A 17,601-nucleotide genomic window follows, 5' to 3' on the forward strand; every position below is an offset into this window, starting at 1 on the left:
TAATTGCATAGAAAATTAAATGATTTTTTTGTAAAGTTCTAGTTGGGGAAATTATTCTTCAAACAAACTTGTAACAGCAAACATTTTTTCTATGGTTGCTTAGTTTAGGATATGTGTAAAATAAATAAATGCATTAAGAAAGTGCACTGTACACTATCCTGAATAAAAATATCTGGAAACCTCTTCATAGTACAAAAATAAATTTAGTTTAATCCTTTATCCAAGTGTAAGCAAACAAAGTTTGGGCCTGAAGTATCTTCAGGACTGAGGCAACTTGTGGTAAAGGTGGACTAAACTCTCATCACTTATCTTAGTATCTCCCATAATGCAAAGCACATCTCCTTGCAGACATGTATAATGCTATGCATTAAGAGAAGGGCCACTACTCACACCGGTTTCAACCTTTATTGAGGGGAAAAAGTAAAGGGTTGCTCATCATAGGCCTAGAGTAGTTAGTATAGGGGTGCAAGAGAGTCTGATAGTATTAGGAGAAAAAAAGACAGATGGATAGCATGAGAGAGAGAGAGAAGGCCTCTGCTCTTTTATATCATTATATAGCTAAAAGCTATCAGTTTTTCTTTTTCACCAATCTCATATAGATGAACAACCAAAAAACCAATTGAAACTAAAGCGCAAAGATGACTGTTACCCAGGTGGTTAGTCCCATCTGGGTTAACTGCCTTGAGTTGGCCTTCTCTCCCTGGGATTGCTCTCCAGTCATCCCTGCAATTGACTATAAGACTACATTGAATTAAGAGGATGGAACTATTTAAAAAAACCTCTCATAGCAAGAATAGACAGGATTTTATCTCCCCTGGTGAATATTGGATAATGTGGGTGGTCTACACCATCTAGTGATAAATTTGATATCTCCTAGCATGCTTCTTTCTAAATACAAAAAGAGTCTGACTGAACAATAAAATTTCCACAATACAATATTATGAAGCATTTGGATGTTATATTGCTGGTTTTCAAATCCATGTTTTTTCCATGATGCCTTCCATTGCATATATTTTAAACATATAGATTTACTTAATATAAAGGATATTTTAATTCATTAATTATAAAAATCAAAATTCTCTTCTGATTGTTGAAAGGTGGTGGGTATTGTAAAAAAAAAGCCTGTTCTGTTGTAAATAGTGGCATGCTTTACACATTACATAATCTCTTCCAAATATGCAGAGCAAGAGGGCAGCTGTAGAATGCATGTTCTACTGTTTCCAGTTGGTAACAGATGTCACAGATTGGATCTCCGATGTTAAAGTACCTCCATTTGATGGCATTTACTGGAAAGCGACCATATGCAATTCTCCAAGCAAGATCCTTCCTGTTAGGGTACCCTTGGAACTTCAAGTTATGAAACAAAATATTGTTGTTAGTACCCAACTGTGGAACTTCGCAGCGAAAGAGATTAAAGATTTCTTTATACCAAATTTTACTTTTTTTAAAGGAAAGAATGTCAATTCCAGAGTGCAGTCTTAGTAGTCTTAGAGTTAAGCACAGAGTGTTGTAGTATTCAGGAACAATCTAAGCTTTTGGACCTTTATAATTGTTAATTCCAAACAGGGGAAGATGAAAACCCAAGTAGGACCGGAGAAGGTCTGCACATGTGATTAGCTTGCAATATTTTATGGATTTTTGAAGCTGTATTGCTTAAATAGCAGAAGTTTAAGACTGGAAGTCCAAATCCTCCATGCTTCGTTGATAGTTGAATAAATTCCTTTTTAACTTCTTGGTATTGGCTAGACTAAAAAAATTGCACAGGTTTACTATATAATTGCTTTTCTTCAGCTTCTGTGATGTCTGTAATATTTATTATGTTATAACTGAACAGGAAAGATTATGGTTTTGAGTACTATGGCTTTAGAAGAAAAGGAGAGCAACCCTATTTTCCAGTCTTCTAACATTTCCAAGTTCTTGTATATCAGTTCTTGGACTGGTAATATTGGGTAAGTGGAGAAGAGAATTCCAAGTATAATGAGGGATTCTCTCATTGGGGATAGTTCAAAAGGAATGCCTCCAATATCCCACTTTCCATCATCATCATCAAATTCCTGTAATGTACCCTCAAGGGGTGTACAGGATATGACAGTACTACATGAAAAAATTACATCATTACTAACTTCCTATCTACAATTTTCCTCCAAATCAGTCTGTTACTTGTCAAGACTCCAACATTATCAGATCTTATATTTCTATCGTCTAAGGCACTTTGTACCGTATCAATCGACCTATATCTTGGTCTTCCTCTGGGTCGTTTTCCTGCCAACCTGGCAGAGAACACTTGTTTTGCTAATCTTTCCTCTCCCATTCTATTTAAGTGACCATACCATCTGAGATTAGCTCTGCTAATGCATTCCTGGATGCTGACAATGTCAAGTTCTTTCCTAATATCCTCTTTTTTGATATGATATTGCCATTGATGCCATCTGTTCACGCCTCTAATCTTTCTCAGGACTCTCATATCTGCAGTCTCTAGTCTTTGGTCAAGTGTTTTACTTCTGACCCAGCTCTCAGATCCATAAGTTAAAATTGGTTTGAACACAGTCTTGTATACAGCTAATTTAGTGTTCCGACTAATTTCTTTCTTATTCCATATGAATTTATTCAATTGACTTCCCACGATACCAGCTTTGCTGATTCTGTTGTCTATTTCTATATTTAGTTTACCATCTTCAGTAAAAATTGTGCCTAAGTAGCTGAAATGTTTTACTTGTTCCACAGGTTCTCCATTCACAACACAGTTGACATTTTCAATGATTCTGCCTATTTTCATTGTCTTTGTCTTTTTGTTGCTGACCTTCATACCATATCTATTACAACAGCTATTCAATTTAGTCAGAGAATCTTGCAGACTTGTAGCGGATTTATTTAGAAGTATAACATCATCTGCATAAAGCAAAGAGCTGACATTAACATCTCCAATTTTGATATCAGGTTTAATACCACATTCCTTCATAATGTGATCCATATAGATAATGAATAACAGAGGGGATAATGTACATCCTTGTCTCACACCAGATTTAACATTAAACCATCTTCCTGTACTTCCTTCGATTCTAACTGCTGACTCACAACTCAAATAAAGACTAAGTATTGCTTGATATAATGCCCCATTGACACCATATAACTGCAGCGTATTGAATAGCTTCTCTCATGGCACCTTGTCATATGCCTTTTCCAAATCAACAAAACTTAAATACAGATCTTTGTTATATTCCCATGCTTTCTCGACTATTTGTCGTAAAGTGAAGATCTGATCCTGACAGCCTCTATTTGGCCTGAATCCAGCTTGTTCTTCACCAAGCTTTTCTTCCACAATTCTTCTCAACCGTTTCTCAAGTATACTTGCATAGATCTTGCCAGGAACACTCAGTAGGGAAATACCTCTGTAATTCTCACATTCAGTTTTATTTCCCTTTTTATATATGGGTACTATGAGAGCTCTACTCCAATCATCGGGAATTCGTCCCTCTGTCCAGGCTTTCTGAACTATGCAGTGCAGCCACTGTAAGACTCTTATACCACCATACTTCAGCATTTCTGGTCAAATATCATCTACTCCTGCTGCCTTTCCACATTTCAAGCCTTTGATGGCTTTTTCTACTTCAAGTATGGATATGTATTCTTGACTGCATGCCTGGTCAGTGTTTTTTTATCACTGTGCTGTCATCACTGCTTGTTTCATTTAGCAGTTTTTCAAAGTAATTACTCCATACTTCAAGGATATCTTTTTCTCCTGTTTTCATTTCACCTTTATCATCCCACTTTCCATAAACTTTTAATTTTGTCTTGTCTGCATTAATAATTAATCCGCTGCTTTTACTGAATTTTTCCAAAATACCAAAAAATATATATATGGAATCATTATCCTTCAAAGTTCCGACTACATCATTGGCATTATTTTCCTTTTTAGTTGAAGGAACTGTTATTCCTCGCACAGCATGCATATTGTTGACGTGTAAGAAAGGTTCAAGAGCCAATGCATAGAATAGTGGACTGAGAGGGCAACCTTGCTTGACTCCTAATCGAATTTTTACTGGGTCTGACAGGAACCCATTAACTAGGAAGCAAGTGGTTGAATTGGCATAGGCTCCTTTGATAACAGATAGCAGTTTTTTTACCTACACCAATTTGCTGGAGGATTTGGAAGAGAAAGGGATGTCGAACATTATCGAATGCTTGATAAGTAAGGTCCACTGATAGCACTGCCATCGACTGCTTTTTCGTGTTACCTAAGTGGATTAGATCATTTAGCAGAAATAGATTAAATTCTACTGCTTGACCTGGTACTCCATACACCTGTGTGCTTTTAATTATATATTTCATTCCCACTTTGAGCCTGTTATTGATAATGTGGAAAAATATCTTGTAGTCAATATTAGATAAAGAAATAGGTCTCCAGCTGCTGATTAAGGTGTGATCTCTATTAGTTTTCAGAATGAGGACAGTATGGCTTGCTACAAATTCACTTGGTATGTGTCCTGATGAGAGAAAGGGATTAAATAGTGTAACTAGAATTGGAAGAATAAAATCCCAGGACTCATGATAAAGTTCTATGCCTAGACCATCAGGCCCTGGGGATTTTCTTGTCTGGCATTCTTTATAGACTGTGGTAACTTCAGATGCTATAATGGGGCTGTCAAGCCCATCTTGGATATGAACAGGGATGCCATTAATGTTCCAAGAGTTATAATTTCCAACATTACTAATGTCTTCAAACAGATTTCTATAGTGTTTTTGAAAAGAGTCAAGGATGTCTTTAGTAGTGGACATGTCTTCTCCATCAACACACATTTGAGTGATAGTCCTTTCTATGCGAAATTTTGCAAATTGTCTATTGAAGAATGCAGCTGAAGGCTAAGTGCTGTTGTATTCTTATCTTAAAATTTCTTTCTTATACTTGTTTCTCTCTTTCCAGTTCTATCTCTATGTTAATGTTTCTAATGATGTTGCTACATTCTATACCATTGCATTGGTTTGTTACAAACCAGCTTCTCACTTTATACAGGCCTTTCAACTTTTTTCTTTTGAGGAAAGCCTGTTCCTTTCCCCATTCCATCATATTCTGCTTTACTGCTTGTTTGAATTTTAACCACATATCCCAATTCCAAATAACATTATTTCAATTCAAACAGAGGGTCTGGAATTTAGTTGAAAAGATTAATGGAAAATTTGGTGGAAGTCTCCATGGTCCAGAAGAGATCTCTACTTTTTCCATGCAGTATAACTGGATTATGATCAGACATGTTGATGTCAAGATGTTTTATCTGAATTATCCTATTTATAAGGGAAAAAGAGAGATAAATTTGATCAGTACGAGTACCAATATTTTGATTCATGTATGTGTATATCTGGAGATCAGGACTGCGAATCCTCCATATGTTTACTAGTTGAGCATTGTCAAGACATGTTTTTAACTGTGCATATCCCACTTTTCCACTCCTGGGGTGTCCTATTTTGTCTAATGTAGGGATTTCAATACGATTCCAGTCTCCAACTGCTATGATGTAGAGGGCACCATATAAATATGGCTCCAATTCCTGGAAGAATTTTCATCTAACTGTTCCATTGGACGGAGCATAAACATTTATAAACCTTATTAACATCCACAGTATTTCCAGTCAATTGTTAAGATTCTCCCTTCTGCATTCCTTTGGATATTACAGAATGACCCAAGGAGGGGGGGGGGGAGAATAAGAACTCCTATTCCAGCCCTTGTAAATCTTCCAAGCTCCAATAAGAAAGAAGTGGATATCTATCTGTTAAACTTTTTGTCTTTATATCTGCAGAAGTATGTTTCTTGGAGAAACAAAAACCTGATATTATGGCGTAGTATAAGTTTCCATATAGTTTCTTGTTTAATTTGCCTATGGAATCCTCTTACATTTAATGAGGCAATGCAGAAAGGAGATGCTGTGATTATTTAAGTGTCACTGGTAAGTCTTTAACTTCTAAATTTTGGATGAACTCAATGAGGTATTTAATCTGTGAAGAAACAGTTGTGTAACTTGCTTCTTGTAAACTATTTTCCAGTTTTTTACAGTTGCTTTCCATTACTTCAATTTCATGGCTATCATTTTTGGTTTAGAAGCTAGTTATTTTCTTTTCATGTAGATAACTGTACTGAGAAACCTTTTAATCAGTGAACTTTATTATTTTCTTTAATTGTATCTCTTGCTTTCTCTTTATTAGCATGAGTTGGTTCTTCATAATCCATAAACTCTTCTGAGCCTGAAGAGTTTTCATTTGATGATCCACAGCCTTCTCCATCTTTACATTTTTTATTATTTCTTTTTCTTTTAGTTGTGGTTCTTTTTTAAAAATTTTTTTTTGTTTATCCTCAATTTTTTTTAATAATTAGCAACAACTTTGCCTTTGCAACAACTCAGTTTGGGAAATTTTTGCCGTAATGGCGTTGTCTTCATCAACTTTAAGTGATGATATTGTGAAGTGGAAATGTCTATGAGAAACAATGGCCTCATAAAATCACTGGGAAGGACTGCTGAGTGCTGAAGCATGTGGCACCCATTTTTTGTTGAAGCACCCACTATTGAGTTTCAAAATGCCTCTACATGCAATGCCAGCACCATAACTGTTTGTCAGCTGAAAAACATAGGCTTCCATAGTCTTGCAGCTGCACACAAGTCTAACATCAACAAGGCAATACCACCTGTCTAGTGGATTAGTGCAAATTCACTGCTATTGGGGTCTGGACCAGTAATGGAAATGCATTCTTTGGAGTGATGAATCGCACATGGCCATCTTGCAGTGTTATGGACAAGTCTGGGTTTGGCATATGCCAGGAGAATACTACCTGCCCAAATCTGTTTTGCCAACTGTGAAGTTTGGAGGAGGAGAAGACATCATGGTCTAGGGCATGGTTCAGGCCAGGCTCCAGATTACAGCAATGGGTAATCTTAATGCTGCAGCCTTTAATAACATTCTAGACAATTCTGTGCTTCAGTTCTTCACTGAACTGTGAAGAACTGAAGCACAGTGAACTATGGCAGTAGTTCACTGAAGGCCTTTTCCTTTATCAGCACAGAAATGGGCTAATGAGATGGATGTATATTGAAGAACTTAACTAGCTCGCACAGAGCCCTGATCTCAACTCAATTTGAATACCTATGGGATGAATGCCTAATATGACTCAGACCAAATTGCCCAGCATCAGTGACCGACCTCACCTTGCTAATCTCACTAATGCTCTTCTAGAAGAATGGAAGGAAATTACTGCAGCAATTTACCAAAAGCTAGTAGAAAGCCTTGGAAGATTGAAGACTGTTATAACAGTCAAGGATGAAAAGATTATATTAATCCCTTTCACATTAGAGTGAGAATTAGAATGAGCAGATATCTTAATATTTTTGATCAGATAGTGTATCTGATAGTTGCCCAGTTTAGTTGGTCTGCTTTTTTAGATTCTTCAAGAAACTCTGTTCTTTTTGTAGAGGTGCAAAGCTAACTCGCATTTAATTAGAAAAGTACCTTATTATTTGCATTCTGTAAAAGCTAGAAAACTGGGAAGGACCAACATGAACTTTACATTCCTTAAGTGGAATGTAAGAGAGAGAACCAACTAGGTTCTTTGGTTCTGGGTTGCTGTCTGGTTAGTATACCCACTCTCCAACCAACACCTGTGGGTTTGAATCCCACCTTGGGCATGGATGTTTGTGATTGTCTTTAGGTGGGAAATGAATTTCACTGCCAAGTGTGAGACCACCTTATTCGAGGCCTGAAGTGGTTGAGCAAGATTTATAAAAAAAAAACAAAAAAAAAACTACTGGATTCTGAATAAATAATAGCAGCATAGGATTCAGCTGACAAACCTGTATTCTGTGTTGGCTTTAAAATTAAAAAAATAAAAATCGCATGATGGTACAACATACTAGAAACCAAATATGGAACTTGAAAAAGTTCTATATTTGGTCTCTAGAGCAAGCTTTTCAGACTGTAAAAAAATAAATTAAGAATACAATATATATATATATATATATATATATATATATATATATGTTAACGATACCAAGCAGTTTTATAAGCTAGGTTTTTAAACCTTTTCTGTAAGTCAAGTTTGCGGCTGCAAGTAGTGCAACTCGTAAAGGTGGAGTAAGCTCTGATCACTTTCCTTAGAATTTTCCCTAAGGCAAAGCACATTTCCTTGCGGAGATATATGATGCTATGCATTAAGGTAATGGTCACTACCCAGATAGTTTTTAGGTCTGGCTTAGTGGGAGCCAGACCTAAAAAAAATGCCAAGGGTAAAGTAATACAGAGCTCATAAATTTACCTAAACAAGTTTCCATAAAGTGCTTTGACCTCATTAAATAAAATTGAGAAATACAGTCAAGTAAAGATTATTACATGAAACAAGTATTGATGTAATGGTAGAAAATATTAAAGGAATGCAATGAAATATTGAAACGCATCTGGATCAGATGATATTCCACCAAAAATTCTTAAATATGTAGATATGGTTCACTGCTTTATCAGAAGATCTAATTTTTGATAATTAAAATAGAGTACAGCTCAAATAATACCCATCTGTAAAAAAAGGAAACAAAACAGTATGAGAATTATAGAGGAAATTCCTTACTGAGTGTATCAGGTAAGATTTATGAAAACATACTTGAACAGAATAAGAAAAAATATAGAAGAAAATCTTGGGGATGAACAAGTAAATAAGTATATCTAGTATGAGAGGGAATCAGCTAAATAAAGTAATATGGAATGAGAAAAAAATTAATCAAAATGCTGAAGTAGTACATCTGACTGTGTTCAAATCAATTTTAACTTGGATCTGAGAACATAGAAAAGAGACAAGTTGACCACCAAGTACTGTACCACAAATATGAATTTCTTGTTTGAGAAAAATTACAGGAGTTAACAGATTATATCAATGTCACAATTATATTAAAAATTAAGATATTAGGAAGGAACTTGATATAGTTAGTATCCAAAGTAGATTGATGCCTTCTACCTTGATAGTGATTGCCAGCCTGGTTGGCCAAGTGGATAGCACACCTGCTCTTGAACTGACAGGTTGTGGGTTTGGATCCCACTATGGGCATGGATGTTTGCAAAAGCATACTCTGGATGAGCCTGAGCTTGTATAGCTCCTCGAGTTTATACGATTTGTCTTAAAAAAAAATAAAATAATAGCTGACAATCATTTCAATTTCAGTTGTGAACTGAATGCATCTGTGTTGCTTGTTAAGGTTGCTCAGGAAATTATTGAAATTTTGGTGGCTGTTGGACCAAATGGCAAATATGTCATCAACACATCTTAGCCAAACTTTGAGTTTCAATGTTGCTAAATCTAGAACTCATTGCCCGGAATGTTCCACATGAAAATTACCTATAGGAAAGGAGAGTGGAGAGCCCATGACTGTACTTTTAAAAAAAAAATTTTTTTTTAAAGAAGAAATGGTTGTCACACAAAATTACCAGACCGAAGGATACGGGCAAAGAGGGCTGTGATGTTTGGAAGGAAATTTGTCTTTTGTAAGAGAACTGTGTTGGTGATTGGGACGTGTGAAAAGGGCAGTAACATCAGAACTGACTAATAAATCTTCGTACTTGACTGTAATATTTTTAATTTTGTTTATGTAATAAACACATAAAGAACACATAACACGTAATAAATTATGTGTTGTGTGTTCTTTATGTGGGAGGAGGAATGCCCTACCTTGAGTGCTGTAAGAGAAGGGGACATCAAAATTTGGGGGGGGGACATCAAAATCTTTGAGGCGTTGAGGTGGGGCATGATCCAAAAAATTGGGAAAACTGAATTAAAGCATTGTGATGGCCATTGTGAGAGATGTTGCCACCATGTGATCCCTGTCTATTGTTGTGAATGTGTGGATGATTGCTGTGACTCCTTGAGGTAGATACTTCTCTAGATGTTGGATGAAGCTCTGATTCTGCTAGGTTTCAAATAAACCTGTGTTTGAAAACTCTTATCTGAAGGGTAGGTCTCTCTTTATAGAGGATACTCTTAGAAACATGGGAACTTGTCACTTCCCCACACACACACAGTGCACCTATGCACTGAATGTAGGCAAATGTTTTTCTAGTAATGATATCATTAGATCTGGAGGAGGTCATGAACTCCAGAAAAGCTAACCCTGCTCCAGTACAACTACTGTTGGGAACCTTCTTGTCTGACTCTCTAGCAATAACAGAATTGTTGGATTGAGTTAGTGGCCTAGAAGGAGGCAAACCCAATGACAATAACAACTCTACCAATAACAAGTTGTGAATGTGGTCTGCTTTAGGCTATAGATTACCTTTTAGATCATGCTCAAAAGGTGTTAGGATAGGCCAGGTAGTTACATTACTATATAACAGGAGTGGGCAAGCTCTTTGGTAATAAGAGCCGTATATAATACATTTTTGAATGTTCAAGAGCCGCAGAAAATATTATTTTAAAATTGTATTTATAAATAATAAAAAATACAACTATATAGTAGTCCTACTCACCAAAGAAGAATATGTTTAATCTCGACTCGTTGAAGGCTTTGATTCTTCATTTGTGCAGTTAATAGTTTAAAATCTGGCTGGTAGGATGTCATAGCTGTTCTAAGAAGCTCAGTGAGGTGCTGTTAGTGAGGATAGCATGATATTTTGACTTGACAAATTTTATTACAGAGAAGAGAGATTCACAGCAGTAAGTTGTCTCAAAAACAGAGAGTAGTCAGAAGCCAGTTTTCTGAAGATTGGAATACTTTGCTTCTAGGATTTGTTTCCAAAAGTCAGTTTCAGACGAGCTTATAATTATGTACTAGCTTCAAACACACATCTTCCTTCAGTTCAATAAGCTCTGTCTCTGTTGAAGCAACATCTGCAGTAAAAGGTGCAACAACAGGACGTCCGTCATTAATGACATCAATCACACAAGGATTCACAAGAAATTCAAAACATGGCTTTAACTTTTTTAGTTTCTCAAACCTATTCTCAAAATCATTATAAAGTGGTTCTAAGTTTCCTTCGCATTGTTTCAGCTAAAATCGTCCTCTCATTGTTGGTTAAACACTCTCATTTCTTGTTCATATTTCTGTTTTATACTCTTCTGTTGCTCAGGCATTTTAAACAAGGGTTTTATAACACTCACTAAAATCAATCTTAATTATTTATTAATCAGAAAAGCACTTATCTACACCAAAATTTACTAGTTATGTCCACAAGCGCATAACTTGTGTGTACTGCATGAAGAGTGATGATGCAGAGTCCAGGCAACAGAGGCGGTGAGTAATGCAGCGATCATAGTAGTCACTTTTGGAACTAATTTTGGTGGGAGCGACGCAGGCCATAACACGTTTAAACACTTTTTACCAACCAAATACAATTATAAAATCCACATTAACAGCCCTTTTGGCCAGTACCATTTAAAAGCTAAAAATGTAACGTTTCAAAATATATATGTTTTTTACTTATCTTTATAGCATTTATGAAATAAAATATTCTAATATTGGTACATGCTATACTACTATAGATTATTAAAATAAAAGTTTAGAAAAAATGGCAATGAAAACCAATATTGTCTTGGGAGCTGCATGTGGCTTGCAAGCTGCAGTTTGCCACTCCCTGCTATATAAGTTAGCTATACGTGTTAGAGTGCAGAATCAGATTAAGGTCAGTGTTAACTGGCGGAATTTGCAGCAGCCCTGACCTGGTGTTAGCCAGTTGCCAGACTTCATTGCTTGCACATATGGACAATTATTTATAAGACAGAGGTCATATGGAGTGGAGGGTGCAGAGCCCTTAAACATCTGCTTTACATAAGTTGGGAACTGAACACCTCTAGGTTTTTAATGTGGGATTATATCTGAATGGTTGTAAGTCAGAATCCAATCTAGCCACTGCAACAACACTGTTTGTGCCTCGCATGCTGACAGGCACTAGCTGGAGTTGCTTTCTACTTTACTAGTATGGTGTAATTGCTCTCTAGCGATGAATTCATTAGAACCGAAGCATCAAGGAAGCCATTGAAACTCTGTGGGCACTGCTTTCTGTGCTGCACAATTCAGGTGTGATGCGCAAGCACCAAATCATCTGCAGATGACCCAGTTACTGGTTTGGGTGTCATGCTTAGAAGAGCAGCCACCATAATGCAATCTATGAGACTCAGCCTCTGACTGCTGATCACTGGATAACCATAAAGAGAGAATCGCCATAACTGATGGAAATTTGATCCTCAAGCATTGTAATCACTGGTAAGCTGAAGATCAGAATTTCTGTTCTGGTCAATTGACTAGCCTATTTAAATCATTGATACCAAACTGCATCAAACAAAAAGGAAAATTCATGTCAGCCAAGGCACACCATATCTACACTTGCATGGAAGTCTGCAAAAATGTTGCCCTTGCCCAAAATCTGACTTTAAAGTTGAAATCTGATCTGGAGAGCTACTTAAATCCATATATTTGTCCAATCTAAACCAGGTTTATTATATGAAAGGACTCAAAAAAAAGAATGAAATATAGATTCAAACAGCAGAGATGAATTTCTCAGAAAAACATCTCGATATACCGAATGGGACTATAAAAATAATGAAGAAATTTTACAATTCCTGAATATAAAAACCAATTAACTGCTACATGAGTAAAGATTAAATACAAATGGTTATAACATCTAAATCTAATGGACTGTAAAAATTTCACATAATTGTTTTATTATGTTTGTTTTTACAAGTTATATGTTTGGTGAAAATTTTATTTTATGAAAAATATGTTTTATGTGATTTGTTATTCAGTAATGCAATTATATGCTTAGTATTATTGGAACTGCCATGTTGGTTAAATGGTGGCGATATGAAATATTTTACTTGCCGTTATAAGTAAGTAAACTTGCTTGCTTGCTGAACATTGTAATTCTTAAGAAATAATGTAGATATATTGAATGTATAAAATAAATTGTTGTTTGCTGTAAGGTTTGTATGTCACTTTTATTGTAACATAGCTGCTGTAATAACAGCAGCTATGTGTGACATGGAGTTTTGCTTTCGATCTCAGGAACGGACATGCACTTGGTTTTTTTATTTTTTTGTATGAGAGCTGTCATTCAGTAAAAGAAAAGAGTAGGTGAGCAGGGGAATTGTTGTTCGGTAACAGGGAGATGGGAGAGTAAAGAAGAGGCAAGCAGAAAAACAGAGCCAGAGAATCTTAAATCTACAGAGTTAAGTTCAAAGTAAATATAAACACAAATGGTTAGAATATCTAAATCAAATGAACAATAGCAGACTGCCAAAAGTACTATATAGATATAAAATAAATGGAAAAGAAGAAATTGGAAGACCGAGAAAGCGATGCCATGACACTAGAACAGATCATTTGATCTAAAGCCCATGAAATTATCTTCCACTCATGAAAGGTTATAAACCCATAGTTCATACGTCAGTAGCATAGGTGGGATAAAAAATTTTATTATCTTTTGGGCATCGTCTGGAAACCCTGCTCTAGAAACCAAACATGGAACTTTTTTAAGCCACTCCAGTGAGCAGAAAAGTCTTGAAATGAGCAGTGGAATTTACCTCCAGCTTGAAGACCATCACAAACATCCATTCCCATATTGGAATTTGAATATCTGCAGCTTATTGGTTAGAGAGCAGGTATGTTAACCACTCAGACACTTATTCTAGTAAAATAACACAATCTATATGTATGTTATAGGAAAGTTTCATAAAATTCGTTAATCAAAAACAAAAACAAAAAATCAAAATAATATTCAGTGTTCTATTATTTTACAGCAATATCCCGAAGATCCAGCAGATTTTAAGCCTCTTACAGCTGAGGAGTGAGTATTTAATGCTTTTTTGAAATATGCATAAGTATATTTTTAAAAGCCAGTTTTGAAAAAATATATTTGTATATTTAAGTTGCATAATAGCATTTGTATTGAATTATGTAGATACATTCAATGTGCATTTCACATGCAGATTGTGCATACCTCTTATTTCAGTTAGTATTCCTTGCAACATTTTTTTTTTTTTTTACTTTTTGCTTGTCTGTTTTATTGTGAGAGACATTGTTTTCTCTTCTCTGATTAGTGTCATTATTTGCAGTATTGCTAGACATGTAGGGACAGTGCTGTCTTCACTCTTAATAGTTGCTATATTTTAGTACGTAACCGTTTCAAGCAGAGTATTGCAGTTAAAAATCCTCAAACTATGTGGATTTCTGAGCCATATTGTTTTTATTCATATATTTACAAAGCATTCTTTCATTTGCTTTAAAATTTCACAATCACTATAATACCAACACTTTCACAGCCAAGTTAGTGGTAGAGAATTTCATGAAAGTTGACAGCGTGAAATGATGTAAAATTTATATAAACTGGTGGAACTGTAGACAAATGTTCTTTTATTACATTGAGTGAAATTGACTTAAATTAGAACAGAGGATATTTCCTGTGTAAGCTAAAAAATATATCTAAAAATTAGCTGAGACATATTAAAAATTGAACAACTCAGAAAGTTGGAGACTTTACAAAGTTCCTTTAAATATATCATTTATGTGATGTGCTTTATCATTAATACTTGTTGATATCTGTTTAACATTTACACATTAATGAAAATTTGGCTTTCTACAAGAAATTTTGGAAGTAGATGTATGATGGTGAGACCTGTTTTGAGATTGTTCCTATGTTTTTTAATATGTATGTGCCATTGACTATGCTCATATGGTTTTAGGTTTTGGATTAGCATTACAATGCAACTGATCTTTAGTATTCCTTCACCTGGTGGAGTAGATTAAAGAATATTTAAGAATAATTTTGAATCATTAATAATTAGACATAAGAATTAATTCAGAATCATTAGTAATATTTTGTTGATGCTGAAATGTGAGCACCATTTCATATCTGATTGGATGATTGATTCTAATAGTCTTCATTCTTTAAATAAAATAATTGTTGTCATAAAACTTAGCTGAATTGTCATAACTGAAATTACATTTCAGTTATGATAATTAAATCAGTTATGCTTCCTTAAGTTGACTCATGCAGTTGTTATGCCACTAATTGCGTATTCACCTAAATTTAGAAAACAAGCAAAGAATATTCTCAAAACATTAAAAGCCATTTTGTAAACTTGAATTATTGCATAAGATGCAATATTTTTCAACATGCCTATATAGAAAGACTTGATTCCATTGAGCAGTTATGGCTTTATATGTGTTTTTAACAAAATGGAAATTGGTTGCAGTTGTTAGTGATATAAATGAATTTCTGACCTTCTCTGCTGATATTTTTTTAAAATTAAACCTACACATAAAAGGCCTGGTTGGCTGAGTGGTCAGTGTATCTTGCTCACCAGTCAAAAGGCCACAGGTTTGAACCCTGCCATGGGCATGGATGTTTGTGATTGTCTGTGAAAATATTAGTGGTGTGGTGGGCAGTAGATGGCATTGGTGTAGATGTTTCAGTTCGCTGTAGTTGGTGGGTTTAGGTGGTGGAGACAGAGAGTTGTAGCGTAGGTGCCCTTCCTCGATGAGTGTTTGAACTCCTTGGAGGTGTCACATAATAATAAAAAGATTTCACAATCCATTGAATATTAGGGCTCCATGGAGAATCTCTCGAATCACTGTTATGCCACACTGTTTGTTAAAATAAATAAATAAAAAAAGTGATAAGCGAACATCTCTGAATAAAATTTACAAATGTTTATTATTTGGAAAATATTGGAAAATAATTTATTATTATATGGAAAACACAGCATTGGATCATGGTGATTATGCCGGCATGTGAAGTCATTATAAACATGGGTGACAGTGCCTGTTCATAGCTCAGTTCATTCACTACTTTCAGTTATATTAAAAAAAAAAAAAAAAAAAAAACTTTTTTTAACTCCACACATGAGAAGTTTTAAAAGCTGTAAACACAACAGTACCATCTATGGACAAATGTTGAGGAGCAAGAACTCGGTTACTTTCTTGTAAAGCACTTGAGCTTGTACTCCTTAGGTTGAGTAGTATGGGGAAGGCTAAAGAGTCATTTGACTCCATGGAGGTCTGATTTTAATAATAAAGGCCATTCCAAAGAACAGAGGTAGATGGAATGAAGGAAGAAGATAAGTTAATTTCATATGTTTGGAATGAAGTGTATGGATGTTGACAAGTGGCTACTGGTGTTGTTACGTGATTAAAAGAAGGCAGAGGAGTGGTAGTGGACAATTGAAGCAGTGCCCATGAAAGTACATAAGAAAAGTATAAACAATACAACCAGGTTTCTCGAATGAAGGAGGCGAATGGGGAGCAAAACTATGGATAGGATTTGATATTAAAAACATAAAAAATATCATGGGGGGGAAAAAGACATCCACCATGGCATGCCAGCCTGGTTGGCCGAGTGGTTAGCGTATCTGCTCTCCAGCCGAAAGGCTGCATGTTCGAATCCTGCCGAAAGCATGGATGTTTGCGATTGTCTGTGAAAATACTAGTGGTGGTAGTCGACAGTAGATGGTTTTGGTGTAGTTGATGAAAGTAGTTGAGGTTCATTGTAGTTGGTGGAGACAGAGAGTTGTGGAGTTGGTGCCCTCCCTTGATGAGGCTTTGGACTCCCTAGAGGGTCCATGTAATAATAATAATGTAGAAACAGTTCCTATGAAAAAGTAAATGGAGGGGGATCTGTGACAGAAGGATCATTTGTAAGTGGATTGCCCTTCTTATGGATAAATCAAGAATTATTAGGAAAATACTGGGTGCACCATCCCTAATGTTGATAACTATATTCTAAAGTTGGTTAGATTTGTGATTTATAATTTTTTTTTTTTTCAGGTAATAAGCAGGATGACAACATTGATCACCAATGATCATGGAAGATCTCAAAGCTTGAATCATTTCAGTACAACCAGGTTTCTCGAATGAAGGAGACAAATGGAGAGCAAAACTATGGGTAGTATTTGATATTAAACACAAAAATTATCATGGGGAAAGAGCCTTCCACCATGGCATGCCAATAATCAATGAAGAGAAAACTGGGTATCTATTCATAAATGGCTGGAGGCAATGGTAGCTTGATAAGGTCTCATTGCTAGATATGATTAAATGCTGTGGAAATATAGGGATGGTTACATTTAGTTTCTCCATATCCTTCCATGACTTGTGTCCAAAGGTGGGTAAGGATATCAAGGAGGTCTGTTGTACATATAGAATGGTATAATCCATATTGGTGATTATTTATTAACTGATGAGTCTCCAGTAATATTTTCTCTAATTTTTATGGCCTGTGTGCACATGAAAAACATTGGGTGCAAGCTTCCAGTCTCAGAATCAATGTGTACTATAGCTTGTGCATGTTTTTCTTTAACATTGATATTGCCATTTCAACATGTTCATAGAGACACTGAAATTTAAACAGATTTGCAGTTCTTTTACACTTTAATTTCAACAGTGACATTTTGAAGTTTAACTAAAACTGTTAATGTAATATTTATCATATTAATTATCCTTCTTTCGTCTGGCTATAACTTGTAAAATTGCAATCACTACATTAATTCACTTAAATCTGCATAGCTACAAAAGTCCATCACTGCTTGTACGAGTTCAAGTGACTGCACTGTCTAGATAGTAGAAACTCTAACCAAATATGGCTCTGCAGCTT

At 35.4% G+C, this 17,601-nt stretch overlaps 1 protein-coding gene across 4 annotated transcripts in view; it reads left to right on the top strand.

Moving 5' to 3' along the window:
* LOC150101220 (uncharacterized) overlaps positions 1 to 17,601 on the top strand; it is a 530,669-nt gene that overhangs the window by 84,403 nt on the left and 428,665 nt on the right. For all 4 annotated transcript variants that reach the window (XR_016549128.1, XM_090401188.1, XM_090401189.1 and 1 more), the window contains exon 5: positions 13,751 to 13,797. Coding sequence is in view for 3 of the 4 variants with exons in the window: in XM_090401188.1 (XP_090257314.1) it covers positions 13,751 to 13,797 (47 nt within the window). In the remaining variant the exon portion in view is untranslated. The remainder of the gene's footprint in view (positions 1 to 13,750; positions 13,798 to 17,601) is intronic.

This window comes from Typopeltis vanoorti, chromosome 12, assembly GCF_054136105.1.
Source record: "Typopeltis vanoorti isolate ZY-2024b chromosome 12, IOZ_Tvanoo_1.0, whole genome shotgun sequence".
NCBI classification, from domain to species: Eukaryota; Metazoa; Arthropoda; class Arachnida; order Uropygi; family Thelyphonidae; genus Typopeltis; species Typopeltis vanoorti.